Here is a 22,141-nt window from a genome sequence, read left to right as displayed (position 1 = left end):
TTTCCCTGCCTTCTACCTTCAACTCTGTTTCCTGGGTGCCTTTCTGCCCCACTCAAATTCCTTTTCATTCTTCTCCATCGTTCCTTTTCCCTACTGCGGCAAGAAGATGGCTAGCTGTAGTATGCCAGTCGGCAGACGCAGACAGCCAAACAGTAGTTTCATGTTTGCACTTTGCATTGGCAGTTGTTAGTATGTCCATGTAACATTTTTTTTTTTTTCAGGATTTTTTTTATGAAAATTTTAATTCATTAGTGTTCTAATCATTAAATAGACATCTACCCGTTATACATGGCCTTTCGTTCCTCTTATCCTACCTTAGGGATCCGTTGGATGGGCTTAAGCACAGGTAGCCTGTAGGCAACTCGCCGCTCGCGGTGCTTCTTAACCTGTAAAAGCAACTACATCACAGCATCTGACCTTGCATGTGGGTGAAACAGTATCCACATCATGCTGAGAAAGATAGTGACAGTAATGTTGCTCATTGGTGTTGGTGGACATGGCGATTTAAAGGAAACATGTGACGTTAGCCAGAGGGAAAAGTGTAGTGAGGAGACAGATGAGAGGATCACCAGGTACAGCAGAGGTAAGCCCATTAATTATACTTCACGACGCGGCTTGTAATACCCGTCATATTGGTAGTGCTGGGAGGACAGATGCCACTCCTAATATAGACGTTCTTCCAGCTGTTCTCGTTTCCCTGCACCCCCACCGCAACTCTTCACTCAACTGACGGGAAGTGGGAATGAAAATAAGATAACCAAATTTAAACTAAACTAAACCTAACCCAACCCAACCTAGCAGACTTAACCTAGTTAAGGTGACACACAGCTAATATGTCTTCCTCTTAACCCTTCTGACCAGTAGGGTGGTTAGGTTATGCTAGTTAGGTCAGGTTAAATTTAGGGTTAGGTTAGTTTTGGTAATATTTGCATTCGCACATCCAGTCAAAGTGAAAGAGCTGTGAAGGGAAAACAAGGACAGCTGGAAGGACATCTATATCAAGACAGTGCTGACAGATGAACACTGAGATTATTGCGTGATATGATAGTAATTCTTAAAGGTTAAGTAGTTTGTAAAGATAATCCCTCCAATAGAAAGGCCAATCCACACTACCAGGCAGTGTTCATCTGCTTGACAGTCACTGCCTAGTGAGCAACCTAGGTGTCTGGTCAAAATGACAACACCGGTATTTTGACTCAACACCAATATCAGCATTTGATCTTAAAAGGATAAGTCAGCCATGCCAAGATACTGATGTCAGCATTCTTCTTTTCCTTCTTTATCTGTTGGCATTTTCTATTTTCATATGGGGTCACATCTCTTCACTTGTAATTTCCACTGCTTCTGGTCCCTCTCTTGCTCCTCTGACAGATCTCTCTCTCTCTCTCTCTCTGAGATCCTCCTTCAGTCAATCCTACTGCTGTAACTTAGGTCTCCCTCATCTGTGTCTGTCCTGTACGTCCATCTCCATCACTCTCACTCATGTAATCTTCCTCTCACGTGCTCGAACCACTGTAATCTCTTCTGTGCTTATGCTAACGCCTCCATTACCATCACTGTATCTTTGATCTGGTCATTTTGTATTCTATCCCCCTTGTCATCCCACATATCCTCTTCAGAATCCTCATTTCTGCAACATCCAGCTATTTAGTTATGTATCTTTTTCATAGGCCATGCTTCTGCTCTCTACAACAAAGCTAGCCTCATGACTGTCTCATACACTTTACCTCTCACTCTAGCTTTGATTTTCTTGTCACATAGTACTCCTGATGTTCTCTTCCAGTTATTTCACACTACTTGGATCCTCTGATTAGTATCTATCTCTAGGCCTCCGTCTTTTAGCATTATGTCTCATTATTTATCATGTTATTTTTTGTTGTCAATCAAATAGTCTTTATTAGAGTTCACACATTAAAACAGTTAGAAATACACAGAAAATTTGATGTAAGAATGATTCCAATGTCGTATTTTGAATGTGTTTTTAACTACTGTATATATCGTAATTAGACACCTGCCAAAGTGATAATTACTCCCAGTGAGGTCTAATAGCACTGGTTCAGAGGATGCTGTGAACTTACCATTAAGCCAGCTCTGACTTCACTGAATGTTTCCCATTGTGTCTCACAATACAAGGGGTCAATCAGCCTGCCCTCTAAAAACAACTCTCTCTACGCCATGGCGTAGTGGATAAGGTGGTGAGCGTGGGATCCGGCAGACGTCCACGCGTAGGTTCAACTCCCACTACATACCACTTTGAAGCTATGTCATTTGTCGAGTGGTTTAAAGCTACCTACATGTCACCATGATACTCAGGTTCTAGATGGTTACACCAAAAATGCACTTGGGTGAGGTTATGGGCCCTAATATGGGTACCACTATAAATAAAATTGCCTGTGCCATTGATGGGCGGAAGCTTAACAGCGCTTCCTACATATACTTTTCAAGTATACTTACAGGTTCTATAGGCCATATACTTGCTAGTTCTGTAGTGGTGCTCCGCTTTTCACGCATATTATTGCATGAAAAAAGGCTGTCACTGATTTCTCAGTGACCACAGTAGTGTATGAATGTCTTGTGATGAAAAAAAAACAGAAACATTTATGGAAAGTGTTGCCGTTAGATAGAAAATAAGTGAAAAGGAGTGGAAGACTTCAAGATGGCGGAGAAATAAGCCATTTCAGCATTATTACCTTCGTCCTGTTATAAGTGTAGCTCTGATTCTGGAGACCCAGCAAAATTCATTAAATGTTGTCTGTGTAGCCGGTGGGCTCATACGAAATGTATGAATCTGGCAGGGATTAAATCTGAAAATATCTGCAACGTGAGGTATCTGTGCGATGTTTGCTTCATTGAGGTGTCGGCTCTGAAGAAATTCATCAATGATGTTGAGGAATTTAAGTCTGATTTGAAGAGCATTACTGCTAAAGCTGACAAGATGATGGCAATAGTTGGTAATAAGATGGCAAGAATGGAGGAGATAAGTATCAAGGTCGATGAGGCTACAGAAGGCTTGGCGGGAGTTGCTGAGTCGCTGAATTCTGCTGATTCGGAAAATTCCACACCTTGGCAGGATGTGAAGAGGAAGAGGAGGATGAAAAAGAACCTGCTTGTTGTAGGGTAACTCAGGATTCTGAAGCAAATCTGAAGAATGAAGTTTCTCATGCTTTGGATGGAATGCAAATTAATGATACAAAGTTTGCTAATGATGGCAAAAAAATAGTGATGAATTTTGCCGATGAGAGTCTGAGAAATGAGGCAGCCCAGAAACTGGAGAATGTTGAAAAGTTGACAACTAAATCTGTTCAGAAAATTAAATCCAAGATAATGCTATGTAATGTCCATAAGGAAGAGACTAAGGAGGGTATCATTGATACAATTATTGCAAGAAATGACTACCTTCAAGCAGTTCCTGATATCAAGTCAAAGATTGAGAATATTTTTTGCAAACCAGCAGCAGGGGGCACAGTTCATTACATCTTGAAATGTGATCCAATGATAAGACAGTTGTTGCATCAGCATCAGGACAGGATTAAGCTTGAATGGGGAGTTTACCAGGTATCATGCACTTATCTGTTACCATTGTCAAAGGTATGGTCATACTGAGGCAAACTGCAATGCCAAGAAAAATGGTGAGCATCCCGTTTGCTTTAAATGTGCAGGCAACCACAAGTCCAAGGATTGCACATCTACAGAGAAGAAATGCATAAACTGTGTGAGGTTTAAGAAACAGAATACTGACCACTCGGCGAATAATAGTTGTTGTGTTGTGTTGGAAAGTGAGATTGACAGGATCAGAAATATTACAGATCATGGCTACTAATGCTGTGAGCTCTATGTTGAAATGTGGTTTATTAAATGTCCAGTCAGTTGGAAACAAGACAATAGAAATCAGAACTTTAATTAATGATGAGAATCTGGATATTCTTGCTTTGACTGAAACATGGCTGAGTAAATATGATACTGCGAAAATTAGAGAAATGACCCCTGACACTCATACATTTGTGCACATACCAAGGAACACGATGCAGACCCATACAGACTACATGAGCCAAAAAATAACCTTGACATGGGATGTCGAGTATTTGCAAGATGCGCACCAAGGATTTACAATAAACTGCCAAGTGATATTAAAGGTTGTGCCAATTGAAGACATATTTGTTCAAGGAAGTTTATGATTATAATGGCATGGAAATCAAAGACAATTATAGATGCTAGTTGCTTTTGAGGGAGGCTCTGCTGAGCGCTGCCTCACAGTGGAGCGGAGCCTTGAACAAACACCCCAAGTAACAAGTAAGTAAGTAACAATATAGAAAAAGAAAATTGATGACTCCTATATCATCCTTTGAGTTCCCTTCTGACTACATATCTTATTTTGGGACTGGCACCTCAGTGGTCTTTTTTTTTTTTTTTTTTTTTTTTTTTTTTTTTTTTTTTCTTCCTGGCTCAGTTTTTGTTGCTCTTGGCTGGTTATCCTTCTTACATAAGAAAAGAAAAAAAATTGCTAAAGGTGAGTACAGTGCTGTGCATTGTAGGATAAAAGGTGTTTTTTTTTTTATTTCTGATGGCAGTTATGGAACACAGTATGGCTGTAAGTCAAATACATCAGTGTTGAGTAAGAATCAGAGTTATGAAGCTAGCCAGTGTTTAGTTTACTAACACGTTTGCTCACATAGCTTCCTTGGTTCAACCTCCACAGAATGGACTATGGTTACTCATTTTCCTTTTAAATCATATTGATGGAGTTATGTATTCCTATACAGTCTTTAATCTCTCCCTTGTTTCACTTGGATGGCAAAGGAAACAGAAAATTCTAACTACCATTTTAGAGTTTTTCAAACTCTACACTGGGTTTTCAATCTGGGATTTGCAAACCTCCAAGGGGTTCACAAGAAGATTCCCAGGGGTTCTTAGATGGCTGATCTCATATCTTTTGCATTACCATTGCATATTGAGTTAGTGTCAGTCACTAAATTAACATTCTATTAGATGTCAGATTACTGGAGGGTTTGGGTAGATGGCTTCATAACTCAGGGAGTTCTAAACAAGAAAAAGGGTGAGAACCCCTGCTCTACATGTTCTTAATCATGTGACATTACATTTATACCTTACAGCTGCTTTATTTTATGGCTGCTACATAGCAGTTTTTTAACCATTTGCTAAAGGAATTTCATTATTAAAGTGCATCATGTAATCTGTCAGTCAGGTGAAGTTTTTACCATAAATAAATACAATATGTACTTACATATGTAGTTTCCTAACTACCATGTATAATCTGCCAACTACCCTGCAATATTTCTCAGTGACCAAACAGTTTAAGGCATATCCAAATCAAATGTTGGATTTTGCATATATTTGTATATGATAGATGTTGGTGCAAAATTTAAGCCAACAGTTAAATAGTTATGATGCAATATTTAAGAGATAGAGGAGAGAGGAGCATGAGAGATTAGCGATTGCAAGTAGGAAATGCAAAGACAAATAGATAGAAGTTCTTATGTTGTGAGCATTTTCTCTTGGGAAAGAAATTCTTGAGAATAGGTATCCAGTAGTGTTAGATAAAACAGATAAGACACCATGTTTCATTACAGAACATTTTATATTCACTGCAAGTTTTTATATGTACTTCACATTTTTTTTCAGATACCAATGAGAAATGGGCTCATTTTATTGCAAAGATAGATGAGGCAGTATCAGCATACAAGCCATGTGCAGCTGACAAATGTTCGTGTCATTATCATCTAATAAAAGATGATCTCTTTGTGTTCAAAGATGGAATAAGCAAAGAGACACTCCAGTCTGCCAGAGAAAGGTAAATTTACATACATATGTTCCTGAATACACTATACATATGTAATTAGAAGTGAAGAAGTATGAAAATATTCCAGTAATAAAGATATCTTTTTGTCTCTACTGATGACTTTTCCCTAGTGGTGAGCACAAAGAATGCTTTCTCTTGCTAATGTACTTCCCCCTTACTATCTCTCTCTCTCTCTCTCTCTCTCTCTCTCTCTCTCTCTCTCTCTCTCTCTCTCTCTCTCTCTCTCTCTCTCTCTCTCTCTCTCTCTCTCTCTCTCTCTCTCTCTCTCTCTCTCTCTCTCTCTCTCTCTCTCTCTCTCTCTCTCTCTCTCTCTCTCAGTCTCCATAACTCTTTATTTTCATTTTTTCAAGAGACAGAATGACAGAACTCTAGAGGAAAAATCAACAGGTCAGGATGGATGTTCAGAGTATCAGTGACAGTTTATTTTAGCATGTGGGAAATTCTGATCCAGTCAGTAGAGAGATTAAATTAATAAGGAAGTTTCCAAATGTTCCTTCAATTTTTATTCATTCTTTTTGTAGATCTTTCTTGTCTTATCATTATCATTCCCTCAAGTAAGTAAGGCTAACTTTAACTCTCTCAGTGGATGATCTTAATGTAGGTGTATTGCAACTAGGACTCTGTATTTATTAGTACATACAGTATATGTATACCTGGTGACTCTAATTTGATGAGAATAGTTTGTAGGAAGATGTTTATATATGTAGACTTTTCTTTATAGCTTCCATGACTAACAGATTTCTAGTTGGCAGCTTATTCTTTGTCGTGCAGTATCTTTCAATATGTCTGATCAGACTTTTAGCAGAATCCCTATTTATAGATGTAAGGAAGACTGTATGCATGTATTTATGTATGTATAACCTTATGTTATAAATAAGATTGGGACCAGGGCTCACCAAGATCCCCCCTATAACTGCCCTCAAATTGATCATTCATTAAACATAAACATTTTTATTCCACATACAACAAAGCTCTTACTTACATACAGTGGCTGGACAGTGAGCATGCAGGGGAAGTTGGGGGTCATGAGTTACCTTCACACCTGCTGCACTGTGTTCTTTATGGTATCTTTACATTTCACCATGTTATGCACGGTGGACTCATTATCAGAGTAAAATCTGCCTACTTATGGAGCTTCTCACCTGCCTCAGCCTTGGCTATGATGATAAGTTTTTTGTAAGCAAAAATATTTTACGTTTCTTGATAAGCACGCATTCCTTCACTCTACTTGTAACACCCTTCTCTTTCGTGTTTTTGGAAGGATCCATATTCACAAACCTAGAAAGATCACAAATATTACATATCACCAACCTACCAAAGGCCAAAATATCATAAGGCTTAGCAAGCATGAAATATGAAACCACATCACCCGCAAGCTGGAACATTGTGGCTGGACCAAATCATAAACTGTCAAACTGTCTCGTTGATTCTTTGTTATGTAATGTTTAAGTGACACTCGCCATGAAGCTCACCACCAAAAGGTAAATGATTTTGATCTTACAAAGTTCAGTTCTTATTTACTTACTGTATTTTCCGGACTATAAGATGACTCCATGTATAAGATGAACCCTAATTTTTTAGGGAAAATTTATGTTTTGACTTATTACTTGTATATAAGATGACCCACTTTATTTTGGAGGGAGCCACTGCTCACACGGTTGGCTGATGGACCCTGGGGAGCCATAATATGGTTGCTCCCTCACTACCACTGTTGCCAGTTTTGAAATACAGCCACCCTAAACTGGCCATTCTAGGGTTGGGGTGTGGGCTGCACCAGATTCCCCCCATTATTGCCACTTCTCCATAGATCACAAGCTTGTCTTTATTCTCTAACCCCACTTAATCTCTTCTATTCTTTGTCTGTCTTTCTTTCTCTCCCTCAGTTTCTATATAAATTGGTGAATTTATTTATGAGAGTAGTATTTCTGAAATAATTTCAATTTTTGTTCCACATCACTGCTGAAGCAAAAAAATCAAGGTACCTTTTATTTTATATATAAAGATCATCCCCCATCCTAAACTTGAAATATGGGTTGGGGAGTACAATCTTGCCGATACCTCTATTTGACCAGTCTCGCCAGTCTATACAGAAAATACGTCCTGCTTTTCACCTCAACTTTTTTCCTGTCAAGACTAACATTATCTTCCAAACTTTTGCAACATATGATTGTAATGAAGATTTTGTATATACAGCCATGAGATTTCATAAGTATATATATATATATATATATATATATATATATATATATATATATATATATATATATATATATATATATATATATATGTATGTAATTTTTTTTCTTTTTTTTTTCAGGGGAACATTTTATCAAATCATCAACCACAAACTGTACAGGCAAAGAGACTGCATGTTCCCCAGCCGATGCAGTGGCATTGAACACTTCATTCTGAAGGTAACTTAATATCACTTGAAGGTTTGGTGTTAATTTTATTTGCTCTGTGATTTTTTTTTTTTTTTTTTTTTTTTTTTTTTTTTTTTACTTGAAATATTATATTTCCAGCATGTACACCAATGTGCAGACACAAGAGTTTGTCCTGGTTGGCATGACCACAGTCTAGAGTAACATTTATTCAAGGCAGATATTAGATCTAGTAAATTGAAATGTCTTGAGTGAAGCAAAAAATTACTGTTTTTTTGTGAGACCAGTTGCTAAAAGTACATATACGTGTTTTGCTAAAGTATTCAGTAACACAGTTCTACTGGGGAACCTGGTCTCTCTGGTTAAAGCCAGTAGTCTCAATTGGAATTTAGTAAGTGTTTTGTCTCATTCACAACTCTACCAGTTACTTTATTTTTTTATATTTTTTTTATGCATGAGGGGAAGCTGGCCTAAAAATGTCAAGCCATAGGAAGCATGCAGGGAGTTTCAGAATTTACTAGAGAAAGATATGAATGATTGAGAGTACTGGTTAACTTTTGCATTAGAGGGTTGAACAGAATAGGGGTGAAAGGAAGAAAAAAGCCTTGTGCGAAGAGGCTGTAGGAGGAGGGGAGGCATCCAATTAACAAGATCAGAAGAGCAGTTGGCATGAAAATAGAGATAAAAGATAGCAAGAAATGCAATATTGTGGCAGTGAGAAAAAGGTTGAAGATAGTCAGTCAGAAGAGGGTAGTTGATGAGATGAAAAGCTTTTGATTTCGTTCTGTCTAATAAAACTGTGTGAATGGAACCCCCCCCTCCCCCAACCATGCAAAGAGTCCTCAATACAAGGATGGATAAGGCCCTTGTACAGGGTTAGCAGTTGGAGGGATGAGAAAAACTGGCAGAGACGACTCACAATGCCTGACTTCATAGAAGCTGTGTTAGCAAGAGATGAGATGTGAAGTTTCTAGTTTAGATTATAAGTAAAGGATAGACTGAGGATATACAATGAAGAAGAGGGGGAACAGTTGAGTGTCATTGAAGAAGAGGGATAGTTGTCTGGAAGGTTGTGTCGAGATGATGGACGGGGGAATTGAGTTTTTGAGGCATTGAACACTACAAAGTTTTCTCAGGCCCAGTCAGAAATCATAATAAGATCAGGCATTCTGTGGCATCCCTGTGTGATTAGTTGACTTCTTGAAGGGTTGGTTGTCTCTGAAAGGAAGTGGAAATATGTAGGGCGGTATCATCAGTGTAGGAGTGGATAGGGCAAGAAGTTTGGATAAGGAGATCATTAATGAATAATAGAAAAAAAGCGGGTGACAGGACAGAACCCTGAGGAACACCACTGTTAATAGATTTAAGAGAAGAATAATGGCCATCTACCAGGGCTGCAATAGAACGGTCAGAAAGGAAACTTGAGATAAAGTTGCAGAGAGAAGGATAGAAACTGTAGGAAGGCAGTTTTAAAATCAAAACTTTGTGCCAGACTCTATCAAAAGCTTTTGATATACCTAATGTGACAGCAAAAGTGTCACTGAAATCTCTAAAATAGGATGACCAAGACTCAGTAAGGAAAGCCAGAAGATCACCAGTAGAATGGCCTTGACAGATCCGATATTGGTAATCAGATAGAAGATTGTGAAGTGACAGATGTTTAAGAATCTTCCTATTGAGGATAATTTAAAAAAAATTTTAGACAAGCAAGAGATTGAAGCTATAGGGTAGTAGTTTGAGGGATTAGAACGGTCACCCTTTTTTGGAACAGGCTGAATATAGGCAATCTTCCAGCAAGAAGGAAAGGTAGAAGTGTGTGTGTGGTAAATTTCCTCCTCAACTATGGCCATTTTTTTATGTACATGATCACATTTGACTCCTGCGTTGTGACATTATTACATAACCGTGCCCATGAAGTGAGGTGTGAGAAATGTAGAAAGAAGGAGGAAGTGGAGATGGGGTGGCAGGCAGTTATGGATTGGGTTTGAAAAGGAGACGTAGCTTAATTGAAACTTCACAATTTAAAGCCTGTTATTTATATACTATTACAATCCCTTGAGTTGACATGTTCTAGAAAGGCTCTTTCACCAGGTACTATTTATATTCCACAATTGATCAGTTAAAAATCTCTATTGTTTAAAAATCCATTTGATAATCTCTGCATCTTTATATATTCCATTCTCCTACATTCTTGTTTTTCCCTTACAATCATGCAGTAGCAAATTTAGTAGAAAATAAAGGCAAAGTACAAGTAGAGAGGAAAATTTTCACCTATCTTTATTTTGTTTTGTGGATTGTTAAATCCAAAATGTTATTTTTGGGGGATTCAATCATTGGTCAAATATGAGAATTGCATGCCAAAGATAGTTTTTTTTTCCTTCTTTTTTTTTTTTGTGATGGTTTGCTAGTACATTCCACACATCTCTCAATGACTTACAGGTGATTGACAAGTTACCAGACATGGAGATGGTGATCAACACTCGAGATTGGCCACAGGTTCCTCAGTCATATGGAATGAAGATGCCAGTGTTCTCCTTCAGTAAGGTATTTTATTGAAATCTCTGTAGTTGGCTTGATGTTCTGTCATTAATTGATTTTTTTTTTTTTTTATCTGTTTTCAGTGTATACAGTGGAGATTCAATACTCGAACTTAATTAGTTCCAAATGGCCGTTCGAGTATTAAAAGGTTCGACTATTGATACCTATAAATCAGGTAATTCGTTCCAGCCATTACCAAACCCAAGTATAGAAAAAAGCAACGGTTTAATTTTGCAGTTTCCGCTAGCATTGGCGCACAGAAGCAGGGTTAGCCTGTCTTTCATGGGCTTGTGTCCTGGCAAACACTTCTCTTTGTTATATAGACTCTCTCTCTCTCTCTCTCTCTCTCTCTCTCTCTCTCTCTCTCTCTCTCTCTCTCTCTCTCTCTCTCTCTCTCTCTCTCTCTCTCTCTCTCTCTCTCTCTCTCTCTCAATCAAAATGTTCACAAAGTTATCTAATTTGTATATTTTTTTCAAAAATATACATAAAATACATGCAATAGGAGTTGCTGGTGGAATGTCCTCGCCCTCGGTGGTTGAACCTCCTATATCCGTATCAGAGCCCAGAACATCACTATCTTTGCTTTCTATTATTGTAGAAACCGTTAATTCCAAAGTCCTTCTGATACCACTCTCATTCAAAAGATGTCTCCCTGCAACATGACAAGAGACCTGAGGTGTAGAAGTAAGGCGTGGGAGAGGTGACGGAATCGGACATTGTGAAATCACTGTCGCTCCCACCATCCATTGTGGGAGTTGGTGATACAGTGATGTATAGCATATGTTTACTGCCGACTTCGGGGGCTCATTGTGCCTCACAACAGAATGAATTCCAGTTCTTTTCTTGAAATTCACAAATCACCCTTTACTTGCTTTAAAATCATCATTGGAGTCAGATATAGTATCAGAAATAAGATCGCGATCCAGCAGCTTAGCCTTCACACAAATTATGCCCTCTGACAAAAAATCACCAGCCATCTGCCTTTGGTTTATCCAATCAACAATTTTTCCATTTCTTCCACTGCCGCAGGTCGCTTAAATTGTCTTTTCACACCAATCGCCACATGAACTCTTTTAATGAGCTCTTTCTTCTTCAGTATTGTGGCTACTGTAGATTTAGCCATACAGTACTCAGCTGCAAGATTGGGTATTCTTCTTCCTTTCTCGTATTTATCAATAATCTCCTTTTTCCTTTTGATGGTTGTCACTTCACTCTTTCTTGTAGGTTTATTGTCACCACTAACAAGCCTCTTCGGTGCCATTGTAAGCTTCTAAATGAAAAAAAAAAAAAAAAAAAAATTGCAGAGAGAAAGTGAAGGACAGTGTTACTCTTACGACAGCGAAGGATAAACTAGCTGCGGTGGGGCGTGTGGTGTGGCGGGAAGGGAGAAACCCTTTGTTTACAGCCATGTGGATGGACGTTCGACTAATAGGTATTTTTTTAGTATTAATTCAAACTTTTGCGTTCAACTATTGAAAAGTTTGACTATTTAGACGTTCGAGTATTGAGTCTCCACTCTAATTCATTAAGTTACAGAATAAGTGGTTTGAGACTTTGGATTTGTTTTTCTCAGGTGTATGCAAGGTATAAAATGGACTATCTTGTGATATCAGATGGTTGTATGGCCATAAGCAAAGTTTCCCCTGAGCACCTGTATGAATTTACATGAGGGTATATAGGTACATACATGTATATTTCTTGCAAAATGCTAATACGTATATTAAATGTACTGATGTATTTATTGTCTTTGCACTTCTTAGGCTTGTTTCACATGCACAGTTTTTACTCATGCAGTTCGTGTGCCACAGAGCACAGAATAAACAATAATAGTGATGATAATAACAATGATGATAATAATAATAATAATAATAATAATAATAATAATTGTAATAATGACTGAGACAATATAATATAATAAAATTAACTAATAATGATAGTGATAATAACACTGAAAATAAATAATAGTAATAATGATGATAATGACAATGATAAAGACAGACAATAATAACAATAGTAATAATAACATTAACTAATAATGATAGTGATAATAATACTGAAAATAATAGTAGTAATAATTATGATAATGACAATAATAATGACAAAGACAATAATAACAATAGTAATAATAAAAATAGTGATAATAGTACTGAACATAATTAGTTAATAATGATGATAGTAATGATAATTATAATAGTAATAATAATAATAGTTATGAGTATGATAATGGCAGAGTTATTCATATTAATGTGTAAAAATCCATATTTGATTGGAGAACAGTAACAAGAAAATATCACACCCAGGTGGGTGTAGGTTCCCTTTATAAGTGGTTTTTACCTGTGTAGGCAGAACTATGCAGTTTAGAAATCAGTGAAGTCTGGTGAGACATCACAAACTTCCTGCTCATGGTAATGCCTGTGCAGGACTGATTTACACCTGGATGGGTGTACTGCTCTCCTGCTGTCATTTCAATCATGTATACACAATATACTGAACACATAAAAAATTAAGACACTCAAGGCACATAGGAAAACTTCTCTAAGTATTACTTACAACAAAGACAAAGTAGAGAATGAAACAAAAACTTCATGATGAGTATACCTTCCAAAAACTAACACTTCTCTTGTTGTCTGACTGAGGGGAAGGCATGTGCTCTGCCTTATATTCACTTCGCTAAATGTTAATGACAAGCTACATACAGAGATATCGTTAACATCTAATTTTTTACCAGTGTATTCACTCTCTTCCTTCTATACTGAAGATCACCAAGTTAGTTACATATAGCTTTCCATGGCATTGAACTCATAAGATCCATGTCTCACTTGGAGTCTACAGGATAATCACTCCTACACCTGAGTATACTGTAGTAGTATATCTTTTCATTGCTTTTTAGTTCATACATCACTAAGTCAAAAGAATGGTTCACTGGTTGCTGATACAGGGTTAACCAACCCTCATAGGTTGTCCGTATATGAATTCCATTAAAGTACATCACAACAATTGTGTTTACAAGATTGACACGGCAGGATTAAGGTGGTATGTAATCTGTACACAAGTTCATTAATCATGCTCTTTAGTGCGTCTTAGTTTTCTGCCTATTGCTCAGATATATCTAGATCAACTGATGCGTTTGCAATTCTGTCGGACTTGCTAACAAGACTGACAGTGTCCTGAGGAAGGCAAAGCAGTGTAGGCCTTGGGCATTGGGTAGTTGTAGGAGGCTTTGCCAGAAGCACTGTTATTGATGGTGGTGAAATGGGCATTGTGGCCATGGCAGTTTATAGATCTTTGTATTCTCAGTTTGTTTGGTAAAACAGGTGCTGTACAGTTTATGCTCCCATTCACAAGTGTCATAAAGGTAAATTTGAGTCTCCACTGGATATAATTTTTTCGTTTGGATGCCTTCTATACAAACTCTTGAATTATGGTAAATGGTGATGATGATAATAATAATAATAATACTCATATCATCATACAAGTTTTTCCAAGTATGTGTTTTGAAGTATAGCCATATCATCTAGAACTAACTCCACTTCAGTTCATTGAAGTTGAAACAATTTGCTCTTTGTAACCATAGATGTCATGGCTGCTATATAGAAACAGATATACATATTCGAGTTCATAATTCTATTGATTTTTATACAAAAGTTACAGAAAGAGCAACATAAAATAAAGAATGAGATGAAATATACTGGAGAAATGAAAATTTAGAGGCAAAAGTTTAATCTAGAAACACTGTAACTGATAAGATTAGAGGACAGTGAACCTTTCCCCAAGATAAGATTTTCTTGTTATGAATCAAGAATGATGGTACTTTTTAAGCCAGCAAGACAACATGTTTAGTAATGAAGAAAACAATCTTAATAAATTTGTAAGCCAGCAAGTCGCCACCTTTGGATAATAAAAGGTTTGAGTTTTCACAAAGTACTCTTAGCTGCAGACTTTTGAGGAATATTTTAGATTTCATTGTAATGTGTGCAACCTACTTTTCAGACTTTCTTTTTTATTTATATATTTTTATTTTTATTTTATTTTTATTTATTTATTTATTTATTTTATTTTTTTTTTTTATTTATTTATTTATTTATTTTATTTATTTATTTTTTTTTTTTTTTTGTCATTCAGCATAGCTCTTGGCTTTATACTAGAGTAATTTTTTTACTGTCTGTATTCATTTCTCTGTTATTCCCAGACTGAAGAGTACATTGACATAACCTATCCAGCCTGGACATTTTGGGAGGGTGGTCCAGCTATCTCTCTCTACCCAACAGGGCTGGGCCGGTGGGATCTTCATCGTGCTTCCCTTGCTGCTGCTTCCAAGAAGTGGCAGTGGCAAATTAAGAAGACACAAGCATTTTTCAGGTTTCTGTTATCTATTCCATGAGTGAGCTTGTCATTCCAATGCAATTTTTCCTGGGTTTTTGCAGAAATAGAAAAAATGTTATTATGTATATGTATGATTATCACAGTCCACATTTTGGCTGCTAACACTAATAATTCCTTCGAAACCTATTTCATTGCAAAATCTTGATTTCAATTATTGTTCATTACTGAATGAAATCTCATAAAAATGGAAAAAAATTAAAACTTGCCAATTGATAATCAATATTATCCAAAAATATGTATATTAAGCTGTAGCAGTTTTGTATATTGATTATAGTATTTGTTTTAGATTTTATAATTATACTTTCATTGATTAGCTACCATTATCGTTTTTCTTTTAATCTGAATTATTTACTCATTAACTATGCAACACAGATAAACCTTATCTTATAATGAGATTCTTAATTGAATCAGATTCTAAATTAGATTCTTCTGTGAACATTCTTCAGAGGATCACGTACCAGCTCTGAGAGGGACCCTTTGATTTACCTTTCGCGGGACTCTCCTCATCTTGTTAATGCTCAGTACACAAAAAACCAAGCTTGGAAGTCAGATGCTGTTAGTATGTTTTCTTAATTAAGTAACTTGAGTTATTATTGAAAAGTTATGCTACTGTCACACATTCACACATGTGAGCGACATATCCTCCTGTATGTAGAATTTTCCTCATACGTGGAGATATGTGGCCATAATTTATCCCCACCACCAAAAAACGTGTAACCGAGTGATCTAACAGGTGCTTGTGTGATCAGAAGTACATAGGGTGCACATATGTACATGCAAAGCAGCCGATGCACACAGGGCATACAAGGTGCTTATGAGGAAATAAGCCATGCCCCCACCAGCACCACGTGCCGCTGCCAGTACGACATTGGTATGTGCCACACATTCGCTGGTATTTGGCATGCAGTACTTTCGGAGAGTCAACAACGCCCTTTAATTTATTGTTGTATTCTATTCATATGTCTATCTGTATTTTTTAATTCTTTCAATATAAATTACAATATTTATATACAACTCTCTGTAGATATGTTATGTCTATCATTTTATATGCATATCATAGATTACATACATTGCATTTACTTTTTGCTATTATTATTTAAAGTCACACAAAGGCTATCAAACAATAGTCAATTTTCAGGTATGTCCAGTATTGTTACTTCCATATCTCACCTTCCATATTTTACACTCCCTATTAATTCCTTTTTCATTGTATTTGTTTCAATTGTATACCTGTGTTTATTACTTCTCTCAGTATAAATTGCTATCATTATTTATTTAGTTTTTCATATTTTATATTAATTATAATGTTTTATATTATTTACATTGCATTTACATACTGCTGTTATTAGTAAGAATCACATAAAGGGTATGAAAACCAAGTTGCATAAATGCACATCTTGAATCTTTATTTACAGGTTAGCACATGTGAAAACACTGACAGACAGGCAACATATCTCTAAACACATCAGGCACAAAGTGACACACAGAAACAACAAACATGTTAACACAGCATACACACTGAGAAACACACAGATAAAACACTGCCTACTGCTGGGAGTGGAGTGGTGGTTAGAGATCTGTCACACAGACAGGCAATACATGAGCTGTCGACGTATGGTCCACGCACAGCTTTTATATGTCTTGTATTATTTGGGTGCACAGTGGCAGGAACGTTTGGGTAGTGTGGTTTGGCATCTAACCTGAGGAACTGTGTGTGGGGCAAGGTAGTATGAGACTCGAGAGGCTCTGGCATGACAGGACACGTAAGGGCCTGGTACACTTCCGGTATCATCCATGTATGAACCATGTGGTGTGGCCATTCACACGTCTATTGACTCTTTGACGTGGACATGGCCATATATTTGGAACACGTTCCAAAGATACCACACCACCCACGTACTGGCGAGAGGTACTGTGTTTGATGGGTCATAAGGTGCACCTTTTTCTCCAAAATAAATGTCTCAGCAAATGACCCTGTGTCCTATGAGGCCAAGGTTCAGTATTGAGATAGTGGTTGGTGGCAACAGAGGCTCAAAAATAAAACCCCAGACATCTTTGCAGATGTAGACAAAGTGATGATAGGTACTACATACACCACAAAATGAGTCTTTTTTTTCAAGGTATCAATATATAATTGGTCATACTTACTGGTAATTCACATAAAATGACACCAGTCAGGAAGAATTTGCCAAGTGACCATGCACCATGCATTGTATAAACCAAAACTAACGTAGTCAGTGTCGGTAATTTTGGCCTTGACAAAGGCAAGCTTCACTGCATTCTTTAATGTGATGCCATTCCTCCTTGAGGTAAGACACACTTTCATACAATTAAAATTATACTTATCTTTTAACATTCTTACCTTGCATACTTGTAAAAAAAAATGATGGTAAAAAAAACTATGATTATTAGCCCTGTAGTCTCTAACTCTAACAGTCACTGCCAATGCCATATGCCAGGTGTATGTTTATATCTCACAAATCACAGCAGGATTGATGTGTAGCCTACTACCAAAGATTAAAGTTTTTAAAAGAAAAATATTGGGATCTAATTATTATCTGAATACATGAAAATCTTCAAATATCAGGTGAAATCCTTCATTTCATATTCAGAGCTTTAATCTGCATCTCAGGAGCCATCAATTATGATACATGGCGTCCGCATGCATGCCCCTAGTACGCTCAGGTATATTTCCCACACCACAAGGGTGTTAGGTGGATTTTATGAGGTGTTTGCCATATGGGCAAAATTCTACATACAGGAGGATGCATGGCTCACATATGTGAATGTGTGACAGTAGCATTAGTGTTATAAATGTTCAGCATAGAATTACAAACCTATGTTACAATTACTCATACACCTTTGATAATTTTGATTAAAAATACTGTACTTCATATGCTAAAATCCCAACTTATTTAGATGATTTTACCATCTACTTATTCAGGATACACTGTTTGCTCCACCTGCAAGTGAAGTGTCCTTAGAAGACCATTGCCAGTACAAGTATCTCTTCAACTACCGGGGAGTAGCGGCAAGCTTCAGGTTCAAGCACTTGTTTTTATGCGGCTCGCTAGTGTTTCACTCCGAAGACAGATGGATTGAGTTCTTTTATCCCAGAATGAAGCCATGGGTCCACTACATTCCTGTCAGAACTGGTGCCTCTAAAAATGAGATAAGGTTAGCATTGTCTGAATGGGTATGTATGACAGTACTACAAGATCTTTTGTAAAGTATCCATTCATTTTGATTACATCTAAATCGCCTCCAATGTGATCTTATGGTTAGTACTTCCATCACTGGAAATATTTCAGAAAGTGTTGTTTTAGAATGTCTGCAAGCTGCTTTGTTCCATTCGTGATGTTCTTTGGCTTTTTCAAATAATGACCTTTTCAACAATATCTATGCTTTGAAAAACAGCTAGAATGTAAAGCAAATCATATTTGGAGGGTAAGAAGTTTAGCAAGTATGAAGCATTCTACATTTAACCAATAAATCCCAAATCAGGTACAAAGAAAGAGTTACAACATTGTTGTGATGCAGCTGTTAATTTGTAATTTCTATACCTGTTCCCAAGCGAGTACTACTTGGAGGTCTCGTACAGTCCCTGCGTAACACCTGGTTCCAGAAAAATTCAATTCCAGCAAATATCAATTGATTCATTAGTAAAACACAAACTGACTAATAATATGGAATATAGTTCAATTTAATAGGAGGGATGCATGCTGTGTGAGTCTACATATAGATGTCAATCTGGAATGCCCATTTGTGGGGAAACTATATATTAGAAGTATGGATATTGACTTTTTTTTTTTTTTTTTTTTTTTTTTTTTAGTACACTCATTTGTCCTGCTGCTGGGAAGGTGTTAATGATCTAAACCAAACTCTTGTCCCATCCACTCCAACACTGATGATGCTGATGATTTCACCCTGAACGTTTCCTTATCTTTCATTTACAACTCACCCTTCAGGAAGTAAGCAAATCAATCAGGGAAGCCACAGAATGCCTTTTGATCGCTCTACAATTACTGATTAAGGCAGAGCAAACTTAGTATTGTTCAATGCCTCAAAAATATTCTTCTATGTATTAGCTTGATACAACCTACCAGATTATCCCCTTTCCTTCAGTGACACTCAGCTGTCCCCTTCTTCTACATTGAACATCCTCAATCTCTCCTTTACTTATAATCTAAACTGGAAATTTCACATCTCATCTTTAGCTAAAACAAGTTTGGCATTCTGAGGTGTGTCTGTCAGTTTTTCTCACTTCCCCACTTGCTATCTTTGTATTGGAGACTTATCCATACATGTATGGAATGTGTTTCACATGTATGGGGGGAAGGGAGGTTCAACTCATACAATTCTTTATACATGATAAAGTCAAAAGTTTTTTGTCTTGTCAACTCCTTTCCTCTAACTGATTGTCTTCAGCCACAATGTTGCATCTCTTGCTATCATCTACTACAGTCCTCATGCCAACTGCTCTTTTGATCTTCAAAAAACCATTTCCATTTTCTCACTTTTTCTGTCCACCTCTCTCAATCATTCATCCTTCTCTCTGGTAAATTCTGGAACTCTCTGCCTACTTTCATATTTCCACCTTCTTTTGACTTGATCTCATTTGAAAAGGAAATTTCAAGATACCTGCAATATTAAAAGATAAATAAAATCTGCTGTTGTGTCAGGATTGGGGAATGTGTGGAGTAGGGAACAGTCTCTCTATGAGGCAACATTGGTAGACTATAGTATGTTGTTAAATGGCTATGCTATGCAGATATGTGGCTATGTGTGCTATGGTTTAACTCTGGATGTAGTACATGATAATATTCCTTTCCAGCAGGAGTTGACAGAGTTAAGGGTGTTAATGATATACAAGTGTGTGTGTGTGTGTGTGTGTGTGTTAGTGTGGAGTGCTTTATTAGGGCTACACCATGTATGATTGTAGATAGTGTTTAACTAACATACAGAAGTGTACATAACAATGCACGTAGTATACATGACAAAGTACACATTATAACTTATAACTGCAATAGTACACTAAAATTTTAATCAATATTTAATTGGAATAACAAACTCATCATTAGTGTGAGCATTGAAATTTTAGTAAAAATTTGTTCAGAATAACAAACTAAAACTCACAGGACTAACCCAGCAGCTGTGTGAACCACTGCTTGTCTATTGGCTGCCTGTCTCTTCCTTCTTTTTTTCCTTTTCCTTGCCTTTCTTTGGTGTTCAGAGATGAGAGAGAGAGAGAGAGAGGAACTGGTGGGATTTACTATAGTATGCATATGTATGATGCAAACAATAGCTAACTGGGACTCATATTTGCCAGAGTAGCTCAAATAGGGATGATAATACGCAAAACCCAGGATCAAAAGAATTTGGAACTAGGCACAAATCTTGGGTAGGGTACTGTATATATTTGATGTGTTATTTCAAATGTAGTCATGAAAATATGCTCATTTTCTTTTTTCTTTTGAAATAATGGAATTTTTTCTTATTTTCTAATTCCCTAGAACAAATTACTTTTTTTTTTCCATTGCACATTTTTCATAATGAATGTTCATTGTCATGTGTTTCAGGTTCCAGTAATTAGATGTTGTAATATTTGAAATGTACTATTACCTTGCAAAAAATCTAATAATTTCAGGGAACTTCTTCAGTTTGCCCAAGAGAATGATCCTGTTGTTTCCCAAATTGCTGAAAGAGGTCAGAACTTCATCAAGAACCATCTAAGGATGAAGGATGTGCTATGCTACTGGAAAAAACTTCTTGTTTCATATGCCAGTCTGTTGAATTACCAACCACTTCATGAGGATAAACTGGTTGAAATTACTAAGAAGTCTTGAGTAAGGGAAAATGTATCAGGCATTCTTGAAATTATCTGTTTTTACACTTTTATGAAGTAAGTCTGTAATGTTGCATTTGCCTGGAGCATTGATCTGTGGTTATTAGGATAATGAAACTACAAATTTTCAAATTTGCTTAAGCAATGAATTATCAATCACCTTATGGTGGTTTGTAGTAAACTTCATTAAATGCATGTTTTATGAGTTAGTAGCCTTCACTCATATTGTGTTTATTTATACTGTATTATGTATTATATTGACTGCAAATCCTATTCAGCTTTCATAACAAACCAGTTCATGAGCTATGAATGTTGGCTTTGTAGTCGATAAATTGCACAGATACTCCTGACTTACGAACATCCAGAAACGTGACCAAAAATCTCTGCATGTCCAGATTTTGTCTGTTATTCCATTTGAGTTTGTTATTTGTTACATACCTGCTGCCTGTGTCACATGGCCAATACCCATGCTAATCAGCCAGGTGTACTGTAGAAATTAACTGTATGGAGGATACTGTTTGTTTTTCTTCATTAGTAGTGCCATTCCAAAGGCCTGGTAACATATTCCCAATGATTCTTAAGTAGGTGGAGTATGTTTAATGCTGAAGTTATGTTTCGTTTTATGCTCAACTTCCAAGACCATTTCTTAAGTCTTAAGCACAAAAATTAAGCACAGTTCAGATATACTTAACTGTGTGCTTAAGACACACCCAGAAAAACAAATTTTATTCAGTCTATTCACTTATAATTTAGTGACATCGATCCAAAGGTTTAAATTCATTGTATGAAAATGCCTTCATGCCTAACAATTCATATATTCATACACTTAAATCAGCACTACAGAAAGAAAGGTCCTTACCTGGTTGAGTCATTGATGATGAATGCATTGTCTGCATATATAGGACTATTAGACATTAGCAGCCTCCACAAAATAATTCTTCTGCAATGAAAGACTCCATCTCTTCATTCTCTGACCTCATAATTCATCTTAGTTTGACCTTGTCACCTTGCAGTTCCCTTCCCCTTTGTAGGCTTATCACTCCAGGATTACTCCTTTCTCTTACTCTCAGCCCTCAAATTGCTGCAGCATTTCAAAGTTGATGGATTTTGTTCCTCTTCTCAACAATGCAATTCTAACTAAAAAATGATGAAATCTTATTGCAAACCTTTTTAGTT

At 36.8% G+C, this 22,141-nt stretch overlaps 1 protein-coding gene across 1 annotated transcript; it reads left to right on the top strand.

Moving 5' to 3' along the window:
• Positions 1 to 339: 339 nt before the first annotated feature.
• Positions 340 to 21,479, top strand: LOC123516009 (O-glucosyltransferase rumi homolog). Its single transcript, XM_045274998.1, has 8 exons — positions 340 to 583; positions 5,641 to 5,809; positions 8,136 to 8,232; positions 10,639 to 10,743; positions 14,927 to 15,096; positions 15,567 to 15,675; positions 18,065 to 18,297; positions 20,768 to 21,479. Exons 1-8 carry the CDS (start codon positions 448 to 450, stop codon positions 20,964 to 20,966), a joined length of 1,218 nt encoding a protein of 405 aa, XP_045130933.1. The 5' UTR covers positions 340 to 447; the 3' UTR covers positions 20,967 to 21,479.
• The last annotated feature ends 662 nt before the right edge of the window (positions 21,480 to 22,141 follow it).

Source organism: Portunus trituberculatus, chromosome 40 (assembly GCF_017591435.1).
Source record: "Portunus trituberculatus isolate SZX2019 chromosome 40, ASM1759143v1, whole genome shotgun sequence".
Lineage (NCBI taxonomy): Eukaryota > Metazoa > Arthropoda > Malacostraca > Decapoda > Portunidae > Portunus > Portunus trituberculatus.
The sequence above is the reverse complement of the archived record's forward strand: the minus strand, read 5'-3'. Positions and strand labels throughout refer to the sequence as shown.